The 18,010-nt window shown below is 37.7% G+C and overlaps 1 protein-coding gene and 1 long non-coding RNA gene across 3 annotated transcripts in view; one reads left to right on the forward strand and one right to left on the reverse strand.

Moving 5' to 3' along the window:
• Nucleotides 1-4,112, reverse strand: part of LOC6043742 (hemicentin-1) — a 521,196-nt gene extending 517,084 nt beyond the window's left edge. For both annotated transcript variants that reach the window (XM_038257477.1, XM_038257478.1), the window contains exon 1: nucleotides 2,457-4,112. In XM_038257477.1, the coding sequence (XP_038113405.1) occupies nucleotides 2,457-2,550 (94 nt within the window). In that variant the 5' untranslated portion in view covers nucleotides 2,551-4,112. The remainder of the gene's footprint in view (nucleotides 1-2,456) is intronic.
• Nucleotides 4,113-14,610: 10,498 nt separating this feature from the next.
• Nucleotides 14,611-15,046, forward strand: LOC119767359. The gene is made up of 3 exons (XR_005277471.1): nucleotides 14,611-14,647; nucleotides 14,705-14,947; nucleotides 15,021-15,046. It is a non-coding gene; the product is annotated as an uncharacterized LOC119767359 (long non-coding RNA).
• The last annotated feature ends 2,964 nt before the right edge of the window (nucleotides 15,047-18,010 follow it).

Genomic DNA, 18,010 nt, shown 5'->3' on the forward strand with positions numbered 1-18,010 from the left:
CCGTAATAAACAAACTTAGAGCTTTGAAAATTTGGATTTTTCTTAGTTAGAATGTTTACATTCGAGAAAAAAATACCAAAAAAATATTTGGAGAAGGTAACTTTTTTGAAACTTGGCCACCCAATGTACCATAGTGCGGTCCCTTCAATATTGAGTCCACTGTAGTTTTTGCAACAAGTTGCGAGAACAAGATTTTTTCAGCACGAGTCGTACATTTACGACGAGAGTTGAAAAAATCACGTTTTGCAACGAGTTGCTTACCACATTTTTTGCAATTCCGGAAAACGCTTTTAGAATGAAATTTTTATGTCAAATATTCATGTGTTAGGGGAAGAGGGGGCCCCTAAGGGAAAACTGTGATTTTTCAACCATAACAGCATTTCTGTGAAAGCATTTCGTTAGATGCTCTAAAACAACTTCTATTCTTCGTCATCCGTGTGAAAAAGTCTTGAAAACCCTCAAACTGGTTTAAAAAGGCAAATTTCTAAACACATTTTTGATTTATTTCAAACAATTATGGGGGCATTACACACCACAACATTGGGGCAAAATACACCACAACAATGGGGCAAAATGCAGCGGATAAAGGCAGTTTTCACTAGTCACCACTAGATGACACCGCTGTTTTGGCAAAGAAGCATCACAGCGGTGCAAGTTCAATGAAAATTAGATCGAAACACAAAATTTTAAAGTTTTGCAAATAACTGTAGCTGTTTTTATCCTACGATATTCACATTTTTCCAGCATGGTTTCACAATGTTAAGCTTTGCTATGCTTTCCAACAAAAGTGTTGAAAAGTTCAACTTTTCAGCATTGGTATAAAAAGTTGTTGATTTTCAAATCTGTTGTTTTTGGTAGTTAAAAGTAGACCGTTTCGTTTCTCCAGAAGAACAGGAAAAGTTGGTAGTTATTTCACAGCGGGATTGCAAAAACATTTTTTCTACATGTTGTTAAGGTCATTACGATTTTGCGATATTTCTCTTAAAACGATGTACTGGCTTGGAGCACAAAATTTTTATGTTTTTTTCCAATAGTTACACGTTTTACAGTTCAAGAATTGTCGAGTTTGTTTTTACGAGTAATATCGCTCTAAGAGTCTATACGAGAAAATTTGTTTATTCAGATTTTCACAAGCTTCTTACGCACTTGTAAATTTTATTGGATACATTTGTTTCATATGGAATTTATAAAGAATTATTTATATCAGCGATGGAATTATCATCATCAAAAGAAAAACTTTGGATGTTCATAAAGAGAAAAAAATCCGTATTGAGCATGGCTCTCCTCTCTCGCACGCGAAAGATCGGCAACAGAAATCTAAAAAAAATCATCATCTTGATTATTCGGTGGAACATTTTTTCCACTACTATATTTGCAAATGTAATGTCATACGTCGAAAAATGACCTGTCACGTGTTGTAGATGGGATATGTGTGTAAACAAAGTGAAATAAATGATTTTAAGTAGTGCTGACAAGAAAATTCACAAAAAATCGTCAGCAGATTGATTTTCTTGGAAAATTTCGGGAGCGATTTTCTTTTGCGTGATTCGCCTTCTTTCTCATTCGCGGGTGAAGAATGTTCGCAAGCGTAATTCATTCTTTTGCGATTATTCCATCCCTGATGGATAGTTATGTTTGAACTACGCAAATTATCCTTTGTAAATCAAACTAACAGTTAAATGAAAAAATGTCTAATAAGGAAAGCAGTGGCCTTAGCAAAGAAGCAATTGAATTTCAAAAAGTTGTTTTTATCATCATTAAATTCCTTAAAAATCCATATTATGAATACAAAAATAAATGAAAAATAAATTCTTTGACATTAGGACCGAAACGACTGTACTGGTGAAGAATGCATTTACAGTCTTGGAGTTTAAAAAAACGCGTTGTAGGTTGCAAGTTTGACAATTAAATTCCAAACATAACTCATCTGTGGCTTGGTAACATCATGAAATATCCTGTTGAAACTTTCATGATTGATAGAAAGATAGATTTTCAGTCTTGTGAGCCAAATTAAAAAAATATATATTTGTAGTGGAAATTCTACTAAACCACCAAGTTATTTGAGCTTGATCAGAAAAGTTCGTTTCGAGTGATGATTGAAACATGTAAAGTTTTGAGAATTCAATACAAAATTTTCGTAAAAAATCCATTTTGGAGCAAATCAATTCGGCGTAAACAGAACAGTTGGACTTTGTCTTTCGTGTTAAATGAACCTAAATGGTACATGTTTTGATTTCGTCGAAAATTACGGCATTGTACGACACATTTTGAACATTATTGCGCCTTCAACAGAATTCGCTGCAATTAGGCCTTCCAAGAACGTTTTAAATTTTCATCACGAAGTTCCCGAAGAAAAAAAAAACAGTATCGCCCCCACATAAATACAATTTTAATTGACCAGTGGCACCCCGGTGCGAAAAACACAAAAATCACCCGAAAATCCCAGTCTCACTTACCGTAAATAATCGTTAAAATTCCGCTCCGGAAATCCATCGCTGCATATGGTCGTGGAAATCGGCGGCCGCTGGTTGTGATGATACTGTTTTTCATTGGTGGAGGGGGGATTTCCACTCTTTTCCCTCCTCGACCCGAGGAGTCAATTAAAAATCCAGCAATGCAAGCTGGACACTGGACGACGCCACCCACACACTCACACCAATTAAAAGCACGTTGGGCACCTCGGCCCTCCCCCAGGATTCTCACTCACTTGGCTCACGCACTACAATTAATTGAATTTTATTTTATTGGATTCGAATGATTCGCTCGCAAGGAGATTTTCGCACTCGCGATTTTTGGGCGCCGATAACTCACAAAACCATATTATATCAATCAGCACACACTGCTCACTCTTCCCCCGGCGCTTGCGGGACGACCTCGGACATTCGAGGGTTAATCTGCTCGCCACGTCGCTTCCGGCCACCGCCTGGTTTCCGGCTTTTCCGGGCACGGAAAAATTGGCATTAATCTCGGCTTCGGCGATCAATAATTCAACGCGCCAATTTTCACTGCATATTTTCACAATGATTATGATTATCATAAATTTTTCATCGATTGTGGCCGCGTTTTAATTTTTATTTTTGCACTGGGGGGCTCTTCCTGCGGGGACAGCACACTTTTCACAATGAGAGCCTTGTTTGTTTTCACGAGGCTCTGCTTTTCCAGCGCGGCCTAAAACGAGCTTAATTATTCAATTTTCATAATCCCCGTTCCGCTGCACTGGACCGGTGACAACAATCCGGGCGCCACGGCACCGCCCGGAAGTGAAACAAAATAGCACAACCCCCTTCTTCTGGATCGTGAATCCGGTGAGGCGCAAATTTCCAACACGCCTCTCTCTCTTCAGGGTCGCTTCACCAGTGCGAAATGATTAAATCCGGACAAAATAATTCACCATATTGTTAATTAAAATGCAATTATTAATTCATCAGGTGTAAGCTTTCGATAAATATTATTTCTCACGGCTTTTTGGAGGCGAGGGGCGCTCCCACGGTTTTTATCTTTTTTTTCGGGGGCGGTTCACTCGTTGTTTTTCTTTTTTATGCAATCAACATAATTATCACTTCCCAGGTGCTCCCCGTCTCTCTACCCGCGGATCTTCTTCCGAATGGCCACACTTTCACCCTAGCGCCACCAGGTGGGGGTGGAGCTGGCGTTACAGAGTTGTACCAACTTGTTTTCACACCTAGCGTGCCCCACAATCGGTGGGATTCGCCCTTCTTTCGCGCGGGCTTTTCCTGTTTATCTCTGGCACAACGCGCTGATTCGGTATCACTTCCGACACGAACCGCCTCGTACGCTAGTGTAACACTGCCGGAAGCGGCCTGCCATTCACACTGGTGGATCTTCTGGAACACACCACATTTCCCCCCACACTCCCAGTTTATCACCAATAATCCGGTTCCACCTGCGGCATCGCCCAATCTGCGGCCACCCAATCCGGACGTTCGCTCCGGAACTTCCTCAGAACCCCGCAGCAAATGAGCTCCCGGGGCAACGCGAAAAAATCCGCGACTTTCTTCTGCAAAAAAACACCCTTTCGCGGACTCCACGACGACGTTCCGCGCGCAGCAGGTTCTACGGGGTCACACACACGTCACGTTCCGCGCAAGCAAGAAATCAAACTAAATCACCGGAACGTTCGACCCGAGCACCGGAGCCCGGCGGACTCTCATCCACGCGTGGCACTCACCGGAAAAAAAAATCTGGCAGCACTGCCCCCGAACTAACTCACTCTCTCTTGCCGTGCATCCTTTTTGGAAGCGAAAACAAACCGTCAATTTCCCCTCCACGAGAGACTCCGAACCAATCAGCGCGAACGGCCATGCGCTCTCGTGAGCGCCTCGCTCTCTCGCGCTCTCTCGGCATCAAAAGGCAAGGACGCAGCGTGGTTCGGCACGCGCCTGCTGCAGCGTGCAAAACAAATAAACAAAAACACACCCGAAGTGTGGAGTGAAGAGAGAGCGAGAGCGTGGGATCAATCTTCGGGTTTGTTTTGTTTACAACAAACTTGTGCAGTTGTGGCACTCACTCTCGCGCTCTTCGTGGAAAAATCTCTCTTCTGATAAAGAGCTTCAAGAGAGCCACTGATTATGTTGGGCGCGCTCTCTCCCCCTCTCATTCGTAGTAATTTGTTGTGGTTTGCACTTTATCGGACTGACGTCGGCCAAAGAGAGTTGATTGGGGTGGTGAAAAAGCCCCGTGCAACGTGTGGCGGGCCACCCACCCCGTTCGCGATTAGGGGTGGTTAGGGATGGGATACGAAAGGGATGCAGTGTGGCCGTCCTTTTAACTGATGTAGGTGTGGGGTAAGGAGGTTTGGTAGGTATTTTGATTGATTTATGATTGCATCGAACATATGATTTTATGGCGGTGGTCAAATTTCAGTGCTCAATTAGTGCTATTTAGTGTCGGTGAGCACTGATTTTGTGCTCTAAATCTGATTATGAAAAACTTGGATACTGTTTTCAAATCATCGGATTTAAATCCATTCAGATTAAATCGATTCAATTCACAGAGGTTTAGAATGCTGAAGAATAACGTTCGTTTTTCAATGCTGGATGATTAAAATACAATCTGTATTGATGTTTACTGCCCATAATGTCATAGTTATCCCATTTTTTCCATTTTTATTCATAAACAAATTATAATAAAAATGTCCCATTGTTGGATGGGACAACTATTCAACGTACTTTTATATGGGTAATTCTCCGCCAACTCACACAGCAGTTGCCCCGACCCCTCTTCGATTTAATTGAAACTTTGTTCTAAGGGTTAACTTTTGTCCCTGATCACGAATCCGAGGTCCGTGTTTTGATATCTCGTGACGGAGGGTAGTACGGCCCCTTCAATTATTGAACATTCGAAAAAAGAGGTGTTTTTCAATCATTTGCAGCCTAAAACGGTGATGAGATAGAAATTTGGTGTCAAATGAACTTTTATGTAAAATTAGACGACCGATTTGATGGCGCACTCAGAATTCCAAAAAAAAAAATATATTTTTCATCGAAAAAAACACTGAAAAAGTTTTGAAAACTCAGTCATTTTCCGTTACTCGACTGTAAAAAACGTTGGAACATGTCATTTTTAGGGAAATTTAATGTACTTTTCGTATCATCGTCATTTTTTTATTTAAAACAAAAAAAAATCATTTTAAAATTTCGTGTTTTTTCTAACTTTTTAGGGTTATTTTTTGAGTGTTACAATGTTCTACAAAATTGTAGGGCAGATAATAACCTAAAATTTTATTTATAATCTTTAAGGGTTTGCTTGTAACCATCACGAGTTATCGTGATTTTACGAAAAAAAATTTGAAAAGTTAGTTTTTGCGTTTCTCTTTGTTTCGCGATAACTTGTGACGTTTATAAGCCCTTATATATATACCACTTTTTGTAATTGTCTGCACAACAAAATTGTATAACAGTGTTACACTCTAAAAAATTACCCTGCAAAGTTAGAAAAAACACAAAATTTCAAAATAAAAAATGACCCTTTCGGTTCCGAAAAGTACATTAAATTTCCCTTAAAATGACTTGTTCCAATTTTTTTACAGTTGAGTAACGGAAAATGGCGGGACAAAAGTTCGCCTTAGGACAAAGTTTCACGCAAATCGAAGAGAGTTCGGGGCAACTTTTCCCGATTTCGTGTGAGTTGGTAGAGAATAACCCATATCAAACTTCTCAAAACTGCACATGGGACAATAATGCATTTATGAGCAGTAAATTCCTGTAGACCTTATAAAAAATGTTTGAAATGTGTATTTCTGTAGTACACAAACAGAAAGAGTAGCTTTGTTTGCTGAATCTACAACAAAACTGTTTATACTGTCAATATATTTAGGCACAGGTGTCGACTACACAATAAAAAAATGGTCGTATTGTATCCAAACAGTATTAGAAACTATCACAGTTCCCACATGAATAAACAACATTGATGTGCTATTATAATGTTTGCTGTTGAAATTGAGTACAATTCATAAAGCTTTGCAAAAAATACTACCTAATTAATTTGAATGACATTCAGTGTTCATAAATCAACAATAGGGTTCTACCTCATGTTTAGTGATCTTCAATATTTTTAAATTTCAAGTAATGCTGCATACTCAAAAGAAATGATTATGGAAAAACTAATGTTTAATTTAAAATTCATGCTAATAATTTTCGAAATTTTCCCAAGTGCATTATTTTTAAGGTGACACCTTTCAGCATTGAATAGTGAATGGTTTTAGAGTTTTGGTATAATCAGTAGAGCAAATGAAAATGGTCATTTTTTGATTTGGTTGAAAAATTAGGGTGATTCACGATTGTGGTGACTTTGAAAATCTAACTTTTCAGTATTATTTTTGGAAAAAAAAGTTTTGTCTGTTTAAAAATTGTTGGGCTTGCCAATCCAATCAACTTTGTCTAAGACATTAACATTTTACCAGGCAAAATTTTAAGCGCCAGGGATCTGAATCTGAGAAATGAGCCAAAGTGTAAAAAAAAAATTGTTGATTATTTATAGTTTATATGTAAAATTATCATAAGGTGTATAAAACTTTAAAACGGCCATAATGGGCATTTGCTGAACCATTTCGGTGCAGAAACTTGATAAATTGAAATTAATACAGAGCATTTTAGAGTAATGATCTATTTTCTTTGATAATAATGGACTGCTTTACCGGAGAACTTGTTTTTGATCGAATCATTTTAAATTTTTGGTTTGCATAACAAACAAAGGGCAACTTTGTTTTTTAACTTAAAAATGTTAATGAAAGAGAAACCGCATCAATTGAAAACCATTTGAAATGCATTGCGGTGATATTTAGAATGTTTGGGCTCGTTAAAAAATATAGAGTTTTTTTTGTGAAAATCCGTAACACAAAATTTTGTTTTTTTTTCTAAAATAAATTTGTTTCGTCAACACGTCAATTGTGGTCGTCAATTGGGTGGACATTGTTGGTCAATAGCGCTTTCAATAAGATTTTGAGAAAAAATACTAAATACTTTGAGCAAACATTTTGACAAACTTTAATAGATGGGGGGAAGTTTAATACCCCATAAAAATATATTCTGCTGACTCAGTCATGAAAACTAAATGCTTTTGAGTTTTTTTTAAACATTTCAATGATAGTTGTATTAAATTTCATTAAGTTCATTCCACAGCTGTTTTTTTACAATATTGTTGGATACGTTTATTCAAGAGCTTTTAGCTTAGTCAAAAATTACATAATATTATACTTGGTTATGCCATTATTTAATTTTAATTTAATTTTCACGACAAAATTTTATGATTTTTTAAAATAATTTTATACATGATTTTTTCTCCATTTATTCTGTTTTCGTTTCCATATAATTTCTAAATATTAAAAGCAAAGGCAAATCCCTCCAAACTTGCAGCTGGACTAACCGCCCACACTTCTGCTCTCCGCTGAAAGCAATTTTATGACCTACGATCAAACTTTAATGCCCGGAGCTAATTACGCACCTTCTACGCCTCGCGATGATGGTCCACGGATTGTCGCCGGGGCCCAGCACGATGATGATGATGATGATGCCGACAATTGGGAGATGGCTTCAAAACCAATAATCGAGCATTAAGCTTCGTTTTTAGTGGCACAAGCACCCTAATTGCCAGCTAATTGGGGAATGGTTGCCCTGGTTAACATAATGGTCAAGGTTGGCCCTCTCACTGCAATTAACGATATGGTGTTGCTGTGGGTGGTGTGGGAAGAGGAAATCTTACCCGCAACGCGATTGGGTCGAAAAAACGATTTTTTTTTAAATGCGACTGTTCTATGAATGGGTCTGACCAAAGCAAACAAGCAAACAGGTTGAGGTTGACGCTAAATCGGAAATGATTATTGCAAAGTTTTTGAATGTTGCCGGTTTTATTTCCCTCATTTTCCAGATCACCGTGGGGATCCCAATTAGCAGGTGTCATTCTGTTACGTTAATGGAGCTTATTCATTGAAAAATCTACCTCAGACAATTGCTGGTTGAAAAAGGAAGATGGAAGCAATTGGTAAAGCAACCCCGTCTTTGCCAAAGTTTGTATGTAAATCTAACAATATTTGTGAAATTGTGACTACCAAAAAGCATATTTCACAATTAAGATAAAACTTCAGCAATAATTCTGTTCCAAGATAATACATGGCATAAATACGTGAGAAACCTTAAAACATAAAACAAAAAACATAAAACATAAAACATAAAACATAAAACATAAAACATAAAACATAAAACATAAAACATAAAACATAAAACATAAAACATAAAACATAAAACATAAAACATAAAACATAAAACATAAAACATAAAACATAAAACATAAAACATAAAACATAAAACATAAAACATAAAACATAAAACATAAAACATAAACATAAAACATAAAACATAAACATAAAACATAAAACATAAAACATAAACATAAAACATAAAACATAAACATAAAACATAAAACATAAAACATAAAACATAAAACATAAAACATAAAACATAAAACATAAAACATAAAACATAAAACATAAAACATAAAACATAAAACATAAACATAAAACATAAAACATAAAACATAAAACATAAAACATAAACATAAAACATAAAACATAAACATAAAACATAAAACATAAACATAAAACATAAAACATAAAACATAAAACATAAACATAAAACATAAAACATAAAACATAAAACATAAAACATAAAACATAAAACATAAACACATAAAACATAAAACATAAAACATAAACATAAAACATAAAACATAAAACATAAAACATAAAACATAAAACATAAAACATAAAACATAAAACATAAAACATAAAACATAAAACATAAAACATAAAACATAAAACATAAAACATAAAACATAAAACATAAAACATAAAATAAAACATAAAACATAAACATAAAACAAAAACATAAAACATAAAACATAAAACATAAAACATAAAACATAAACATAAAACATAAAACATAAACATAAAACATAAAACATAAAACATAAAACATAAAACATAAAACATAAAACATAAAACATAAAACATAAAACATAAAACATAAAACATAAAACATAAAACATAAAACATAAAACATAAAACATAAAACATAAAACATAAAACATAAAACATAAAAGATAAAACATAAAACATAAAACATAAAACATAAAACATAAAACATAAAACATAAAACATAAAACATAAAACATAAAACATAAAACATAAAACATAAAACATAAAACATAAAACATAAACATAAAACATAAAACATAAAACATAAAACATAAAACATAAAACATAAAACATAAAACATAAAACATAAAACATAAAACATAAAACATAAAACATAAAACATAAAACATAAAACATAAAACATAAAACATAAAACATAAAACAAATATGAGCTTAATTAGACGTAATCGGAGCTGGCGCTTTGCATTTGAATTTTAAATGGGATTTGAACCGTAAAAAACAATTTTCTACAAATACCAACTTTTGAGACACTTTGACCACTACCGTTTACTTTGAACATCAATTGAAATACGCAACTTTTGATACCGCAAAATGAAGAGTACAATTACAATACTTACGAAATGGTTTAGAATCATAATGACTGTGGTGGAGATGTGTTCAAAGTACCTCAAGAAGAACTTTTCATAAAATTTTGAAAAGTTTGAAAAGTTAGTTAACTAAAAAATACTAAATGTAAGTTAAAAAAATGTTGATAAAAGTCATCATTTTAAACTGCTCAAACTGTCATGACTTTCTCAATGTACATGATTTTGAATCGGAAAACAGAATTCATTTTCGGATTCTTTGGACAATTTTCGACTAGGAGAAGGGTAAATAAGTTTTTTTTTAATAATAAATAATATGTGTTCTAAAAACACAATTAAAAAAAAATCTCCAAATTTATAAGCAATTTCAGTTAAACAAATTTCATGTATAAATATTAAAATTTGTGATTTGTGCCTCAAATTCAGTATAAAATGCAATATAAATCTATAATTTTCATAAACAAAACTAGGTTTAGCAAATTTCAGGCAAAATTCCGACTTTTTAACAATTTTACCTAAAATTTAAATGTATTTTGTTAAAAAAACTTAAAAACTAAGTTAACTAAATATAAATATTGATTTTTTATCAGCTTCATTAGTGATGGTACATTTAACGTGCTAATAACTTTGAACATCTTAAATATGATTTTAATAAGTAAAATTATGACTATCAAGTATCAATGTCTCCCCGGAATGTTAATATAGAATATCTAACGTAATTATTTTTCAAAACACTATTGAAAAAAAATGTTTTTTTTTTTCAAAATAGAACATGGTCTTTGTGTACTGGGGTAGGCCCAGTACATGTTTTAAAAATAATAATCATGAGAGAAACCTTACCTGTTGGAAAATATTCCAAAAACAAATTGAAATCCTATCACCCCGGTTTACGGTATAGGCCAGTGGTAAAATTTTATAACTATCGCTGTTTCAGTGAAAAAAAAATACTATTTTTCCCGTTTTCGTCATTTTCTCGTTATTGTTATTGTGGCACGTCGAAATACCAACTTTTTTTATTTTCAAAAAGTCATATCTCAGAATCTTGTTTATGAACCTCGCTCATTTTTCAGTATTACGTAAGATTTCCCAAGGAATCCTATAAAAATATTTAAAAAAATACACAGGCTCTTTGGACCACTCACAATTGGAACGGCATTAGAAGTTTGCATAAGGCTTTTTCAAACTTTAGGCTAGCTTTTCGAACTCCAAACTATTTTCCTTTCATTATCGTTCAAGAGAGCTATTGGTTGAAATGAAGCGAAGCTAGGTTTTTTTAAATGTGGTTTTTGCTAAAATCGATAAAAATTCGATAATTTTTTTTGACCAATCGAACACGGCGTAGGTCACCCAAACGGCCTAATAAAAAAACTTTATATTAAATTAAAATAAATATTTGGACCAAAGAACACCTACTCCAATTTTAAACCAAATAGAAGCAGTTTTTTTTAGTTTAATTTTCATGTGCAACTGCTAAATATGCATGATTTTTTAGTTTTTAACAATTAGTTACGATACTTTCCACGGCTTCCAAAAAAGACGCACGTTCTAATCCTAAAACTGCACCTGCATTCGACACACCAAAATTTAAAGACCCCGCTGATTTTGATGTTGGTTTTATAAAGTAGTATCAGCACTTTTCAAGATCAATACCAACTTTGTACACCACAATAAAACCAACATTTTCCTCACTCCCAAAATCGGCCAGCACCCGGTGATAAGACCCAAAACAAAAATATGTTCCACTTGATCAAGAACCGGCTTAGAAACTTCCCGCGCCCAAAAGCAAACAGAATAAATTAAACGTTATAATATTATGAGGAAAAAAGGGAAGCAGCAAAAATTGCAATTAAATCCGACACGGGAGGATAACTGCCACGCGTTTCTGTCTGTGTGTGTGTGTGTGTTTGTGCTTTTGTATGTGTGACTGTTGCGTGCCACGCAAGCAGGAGGTTTTGAAAAGCAAATAAATAAAATTAAACGGAAAAACGAGCGCGGTTTTTTTTGCCTCGACACTAAACAATACAACCCAATCAAACCGTTTTCCGCATGACGGGTTCATTCCGCTTCGAATCCGCTTCGAAAATTGTTTCGAAATTTTCTAAACGGAATCTCCGGTTTGACTCCGTTTAGATTCCGTTTGAGCAATTTTGGCACACTAGCGACACCTACTGGTGTACGGCCGAACCTTCGTGACACTTCGCTGCATTTCGCCGAAGCGGTTTTGTTGTCATTTTTTGCGTAAAACAGCCAACACTTTTTCAGTCAAACGTCAAACAAGATCAAACACGTGCGATTTGTTTTCGAAGATTTTTTCTGCTGTGGCCAATTTCCGGCCAATAGAATCGGTATGTCCTCGGGATTTGTGTTTTTTCTGGAGATGCACATTCGGTGCTCTCGTCAATTGCCAAGGGAGACAGCACCGGACGATTGTGTCGGGAAATAATCGAGTTCCGGTTTCCGTTGGTCAGGTATGTTTTTTGTTGCTTTTTTATCATCAAAACTAACTTTGAAATTATTTTAATATAGGTGGACAATCGCGAGGTGTTCCTTGATTTCACCGTTGACAAACGGCCAATCTCGATGCGACCGCTGAGGGTTGTGGGTACTGGAACCAACCAGGCAGTAAGACCAGAACCTGCGGAAAATCTTTGGTCATCAACGCCTACTTAGTCCAGCTGCGCAGTGTGTGAGCCTAAGGTTGGACCCGAGGTTGGACATGTCCTGCGTACTGAGGGCAACACGATGCTGGCGCTCTAGCTGGTGGGACAGGTGGTTATTCTATGTGGGATGTCGTAAACAGCAAGTTCTAACGAGGGTCGTTTCTTGTGTGTCTCCTTTGCAGAAAAGTTCGCCGCTTCAACAACAACACCCGGAGTGACGCCGTCATGTCTAAATCGCCGAACCTGATGGACGGCAAACTGCCGGTGCTCGTACTAAACGCGCTCGCCGGTTCCGTTGCCAGCAGGGACGCAACTTATCCGTTCGAAAGCTTGGCGCATGATTCAGCGGAGGGAGAACACTCGGTGTGAATCCTCCCAAACCCTTTGTTGCGTCGAACCCTCCGATAGCGACCACCAGCACCACCTCCTCCTCCGCCGGCCTACCAGGATAGCGGTTTCGGTGGTGAAGAGTGGACCTCCTTCGCAGTCGATGACCAGCTCGTTGCTGGGGAACCTGCTGTAGAACGACAAGTGCCCTTCGAACAGCTATCAGCAAATTACTCTCAGCAGCAGCCGCATTAAATGAAAGTCAGGAGCAGCAACAACAACCCGGCACGATGGCGCCCGCCGACCTGTCTTAAAAGCCTCGGCTAGTTACCTAATTTCGGCAAGATCCAGATAGGCTCCTACCGACGGCACCACTAGTGCCGGTAGGCCACAATTATTCGTGAGTTTACGACGGGCGCAGCTTCAAATGACCTCAACCATCCACCGGCCTATCTGGAATCGGCTCTTCGGATTACGCGGACGCCCAGCAGCAAGAAGCAGCAGCGGTTGACCGCGGATATGGCACGGCGATTGTCACCAGCATCACACTAAAGCCTATGTAATTTTGCGAAAATAAAGATCATTTAAAAGGGGGGTTTGGGGCAGGGATTGGTTTTTATGAATAATTAATAAACATAATCTCAATGTTTAAAAATGTCCTATCTGTTTTTTTCTGGTTGAATTTCAATTCAACCAAAACATAAAAGAAACCCACTGCATAAAAACAAGAAGAAGAAGAAGCTGTCAAAACTAACCCGTCCATTCCGTTTGAATTCCGCTTGAACCGATTTGGGGCGAAAACTCAAACGGAACCGGTTGTTGCGTTTGAAACGGAATGCGGTTTAGAATCTAAAACGAACACTGTTTAGAATTCGAATCGAACTTTTTTCGCTCAAGCGGAATTCTAAACGGAATTCAAACGGAACGCTTTGAGTGGGAATCATCGTCATAACTGGGCTGTGGGATTAGGGGGGTGCAAAACTCACCCCTGGGTGAGGCAAACTTTCACAACTTTTCACTGCAGCCCAACCCGAATATTCCTAACCTCGAAACCTCGACAGTTTGTTCCAATTCGGTTGAAGGGTGCGTCATTATGACATCATCATCGGCGGATCATCCCCTGCTGCTGAGGGCTGAAAGACTGAAGCTAGGGCTGATTTGAGCAAACAACAAACGACGGACCTACCCAATCAAACCGTTTTCCGCATGACGGGTTCATTCCGCTTCGAATCCGCTTCGAAAATTGTTTCGAAATTTTCTAAACGGAATCTCCGGTTTGACTCCGTTTAGATTCCGTTTGAGCAATTTTGGCACACTAGCGACACCTACTGGTGTACGGCCGAACCTTCGTGACACTTCGCTGCATTTCGCCGAAGCGGTTTTGTTGTCATTTTTTGCGTAAAACAGCCAACACTTTTTCAGTCAAACGTCAAACAAGATCAAACACGTGCGATTTGTTTTCGAAGATTTTTTCTGCTGTGGCCAATTTCCGGCCAATAGAATCGGTATGTCCTCGGATTTGTGTTTTTCTGGAGATGCACATTCGGTGCTCTCGTCAATTGCCAAGGAGACAGCACCGGACGATTGTGTCGGGAAATAATCGAGTTCCGGTTTCCGTTGGTCAGGTATGTTTTTGTTGCTTTTTTATCATCAAAACTAACTTTGAAATTATTTTAATATAGGTGGACAATCGCGAGGTGTTCCTTGATTTCACCGTTGACAAACGGCCAATCTCGATGCGACCGCTGAGGGTTGTGGGTACTGGAACCAACCAGGCAGTAAGACCAGAACCTGCGGAAAATCTTTGGTCATCAACGCCTACTTAGTCCAGCTGCGCAGTGTGTGAGCCTAAGGTTGGACCCGAGGTTGGACATGTCCTGCGTACTGAGGGCAACACGATGCTGGCGCTCTAGCTGGTGGGACAGGTGGTTATTCTATGTGGGATGTCGTAAACAGCAAGTTCTAACGAGGGTCGTTTCTTGTGTGTCTCCTTTGCAGAAAAGTTCGCCGCTTCAACAACAACACCGGAGTGACGCCGTCATGTCTAAATCGCCGAACCTGATGGACGGCAAACTGCCGGTGCTCGTACTAAACGCGCTCGCCGGTTCCGTTGCCAGCAGGGACGCAACTTATCCGTTCGAAAGCTTGGCGCATGATTCAGCGGAGGGAGAACACTCGGTGTGAATCCTCCCAAACCCTTTGTTGCGTCGAACCCTCCGATAGCGACCACCAGCACCACCTCCTCCTCCGCCGGCCTACCAGGATAGCGGTTTCGGTGGTGAAGAGTGGACCTCCTTCGCAGTCGATGACCAGCTCGTTGCTGGGGAACCTGCTGTAGAACGACAAGTGCCCTTCGAACAGCTATCAGCAAATTACTCTCAGCAGCAGCCGCATTAAATGAAAGTCAGGAGCAGCAACAACAACCCGGCACGATGGCGCCCGCCGACCTGTCTTAAAAGCCTCGGCTAGTTACCTAATTTCGGCAAGATCCAGATAGGCTCCTACCGACGGCACCACTAGTGCCGGTAGGCCACAATTATTCGTGAGTTTACGACGGGCGCAGCTTCAAATGACCTCAACCATCCACCGGCCTATCTGGAATCGGCTCTTCGGATTACGCGGACGCCCAGCAGCAAGAAGCAGCAGCGGTTGACCGCGGATATGGCACGGCGATTGTCACCAGCATCACACTAAAGCCTATGTAATTTTGCGAAAATAAAGATCATTTAAAAGGGGGGTTTGGGGCAGGGATTGGTTTTTTTATGAATAATTAATAAACATAATCTCAATGTTTAAAAAATGTCCTATCTGTTTTTTTTTCTGGTTGAATTTCAATTCAACCAAAACATAAAAGAAACCCACTGCATAAAAACAAGAAGAAGAAGAAGCTGTCAAAACTAACCCGTCCATTCCGTTTGAATTCCGCTTGAACCGATTTGGGGCGAAAACTCAAACGGAACCGGTTGTTGCGTTTGAAACGGAATGCGGTTTAGAATCTAAAACGAACACTGTTTAGAATTCGAATCGAACTTTTTTCGCTCAAGCGGAATTCTAAACGGAATTCAAACGGAACGCTTTGAGTGGGTATCCTTTTGCCTTTAATATTAGGGGTGAGCACGTGGAACCCCAAAACGGTCGTCGGTTGAGACGTAATTGAAAGGAAAAACAGTTGACGGGCCAATAATGCGACCGAGAGTTATTGAGCTGGAGAAAGCATTTTAATTTGAGATGCGGGATTTGAGTGAAATGTGGATTTTTTTATTACTTTGTTTATGATTCAAATGATTCTTAGTTTTTCGTTTATTTTTTTTTAAATTTTAAATGCGTTTCTAAATTGATCAAGGGGTAAACACCAAAAAAGTAATTTGAAGAGTTCCCCAGAGTACTCAAAACTTCAATGTTTTATATCTTAAAATTTGCGCAAGGATAAGGTCTACACGCCAGTGATGTTGAAAAACACGCTTTAGTGGCCATTTAAAAAAAACTGTTTTGTTGGTTTAATCCCATTTTAAATTCAAAATCATATTCAGGATTTGAACTCAGTACGTGTATCGTAATAAACATCCTTAGGGCAAAATGCTCCTTCTGCTTTTATCATTTCTGGATAGATTTTTTATTTGAAGGAAATGTTTATCAATTTGGTACGTGGATAATTCAGAATAAAAATAGATACAATCTTTGAAAAAAAAACAATTATTTTTTCAAAAGCTTTTTTCACAAAAAAAACTTTTTAAAAACTGTTTTTCATGAGATCAAAAAAATGTATCAACGGCAAATTGCAATGCATTTTACATAAACAAGTATGGACATAAATCACTGATTGATATCAAGGACAAAATTTATTAAAAACCGAGCTACCGAGGCCGTGAGGTTGCGGGTTTTGCCTTGTAAGCGGAAGGTGATGGGTTCTAATGGGCTTGAAAGAGTAAATCTGCTCACTGGGAATACTGACCGGTAGGGGATGGGTTTTCGACTCGCTGCGTGCTGGATTTCAATCCAGAGGTCGTGAGTTCGATTCTCGTACCGGGATGATGAAATTTAAGCTTGGAATCGAAATTTCACTGTTTCCAAGTAAAACTAGTAATTTCTCAAGGTTTAAAAATAGTGTCCATATATTTCTAATTATAAAATATTTTTTTGTTTAGCTATTAAATAATTTCAATCATTAGAATTAAAATGTACTCAAAATTTCGATTCAAAAGGAATCGTTCTTTTATTACATAACGGAAATCATGGATTTCGAGCCCATCCCACGTAACAAAATTACCAGACAAATTTTATAAAAAAAATTACGTATCGTAACACATCCCCCGGGTCCCGTGGATAGAGGTAAGCACCACCCACCTCCCACCCAGTCAGCCTGGGATCGATCCCAGAAGATTCCGGTGGCATTCTTCGAGACGAGAATTTTCTAATCACGCCTTCCGTCGGACGAGGAAGTAAATGTTAGCCCCGGTCTAACCTAGAGGTTAGGCTGTTAGCTCAGTCCAAGTGTAGAATTCGTCTCCCTGGGTCCTGCCTCTGTGGAGTCGCTGGTAGGCAGTTGGATTCACAATCCAAAGGTCGTCATTAAAAAATATCATTTTTATTAAATATCAGATCAACAGTTCAATGCCTCTGTGCTCTCTTGTACTAAGCCTGCTGGTTTTCCTATCTAGTTAGCATAAGAGAGTACAGAGGTAACGAGATGCAGAGTTGAATGAAAACAAATATTGTCCATACTTCTCTCAAGAAGGTTGAAAATCGACGCCTTAAAACATACGCAGATTTTTAAAAAATAGTGGTCTATGAACCCTTTTTTGTGACAAGGCCGTTGTGAATAGTAGGTTCGCTTAATCCGATTATACAAAATAGTTTTTTAACTATTATGTTCATAATATTTGAAAAATAAAATGCAATTGAAGGGACGATCTGCGAAATAATTGCATTAATTACACAAGCATGAAAATTTTACCGTATTGCATTTTTAATTCATGATTTTGGATTGT

The sequence above is a fragment of the Culex quinquefasciatus genome, chromosome 2, assembly GCF_015732765.1.
Source record: "Culex quinquefasciatus strain JHB chromosome 2, VPISU_Cqui_1.0_pri_paternal, whole genome shotgun sequence".
Classification (NCBI taxonomy): Eukaryota; Metazoa; Arthropoda; class Insecta; order Diptera; family Culicidae; genus Culex; species Culex quinquefasciatus.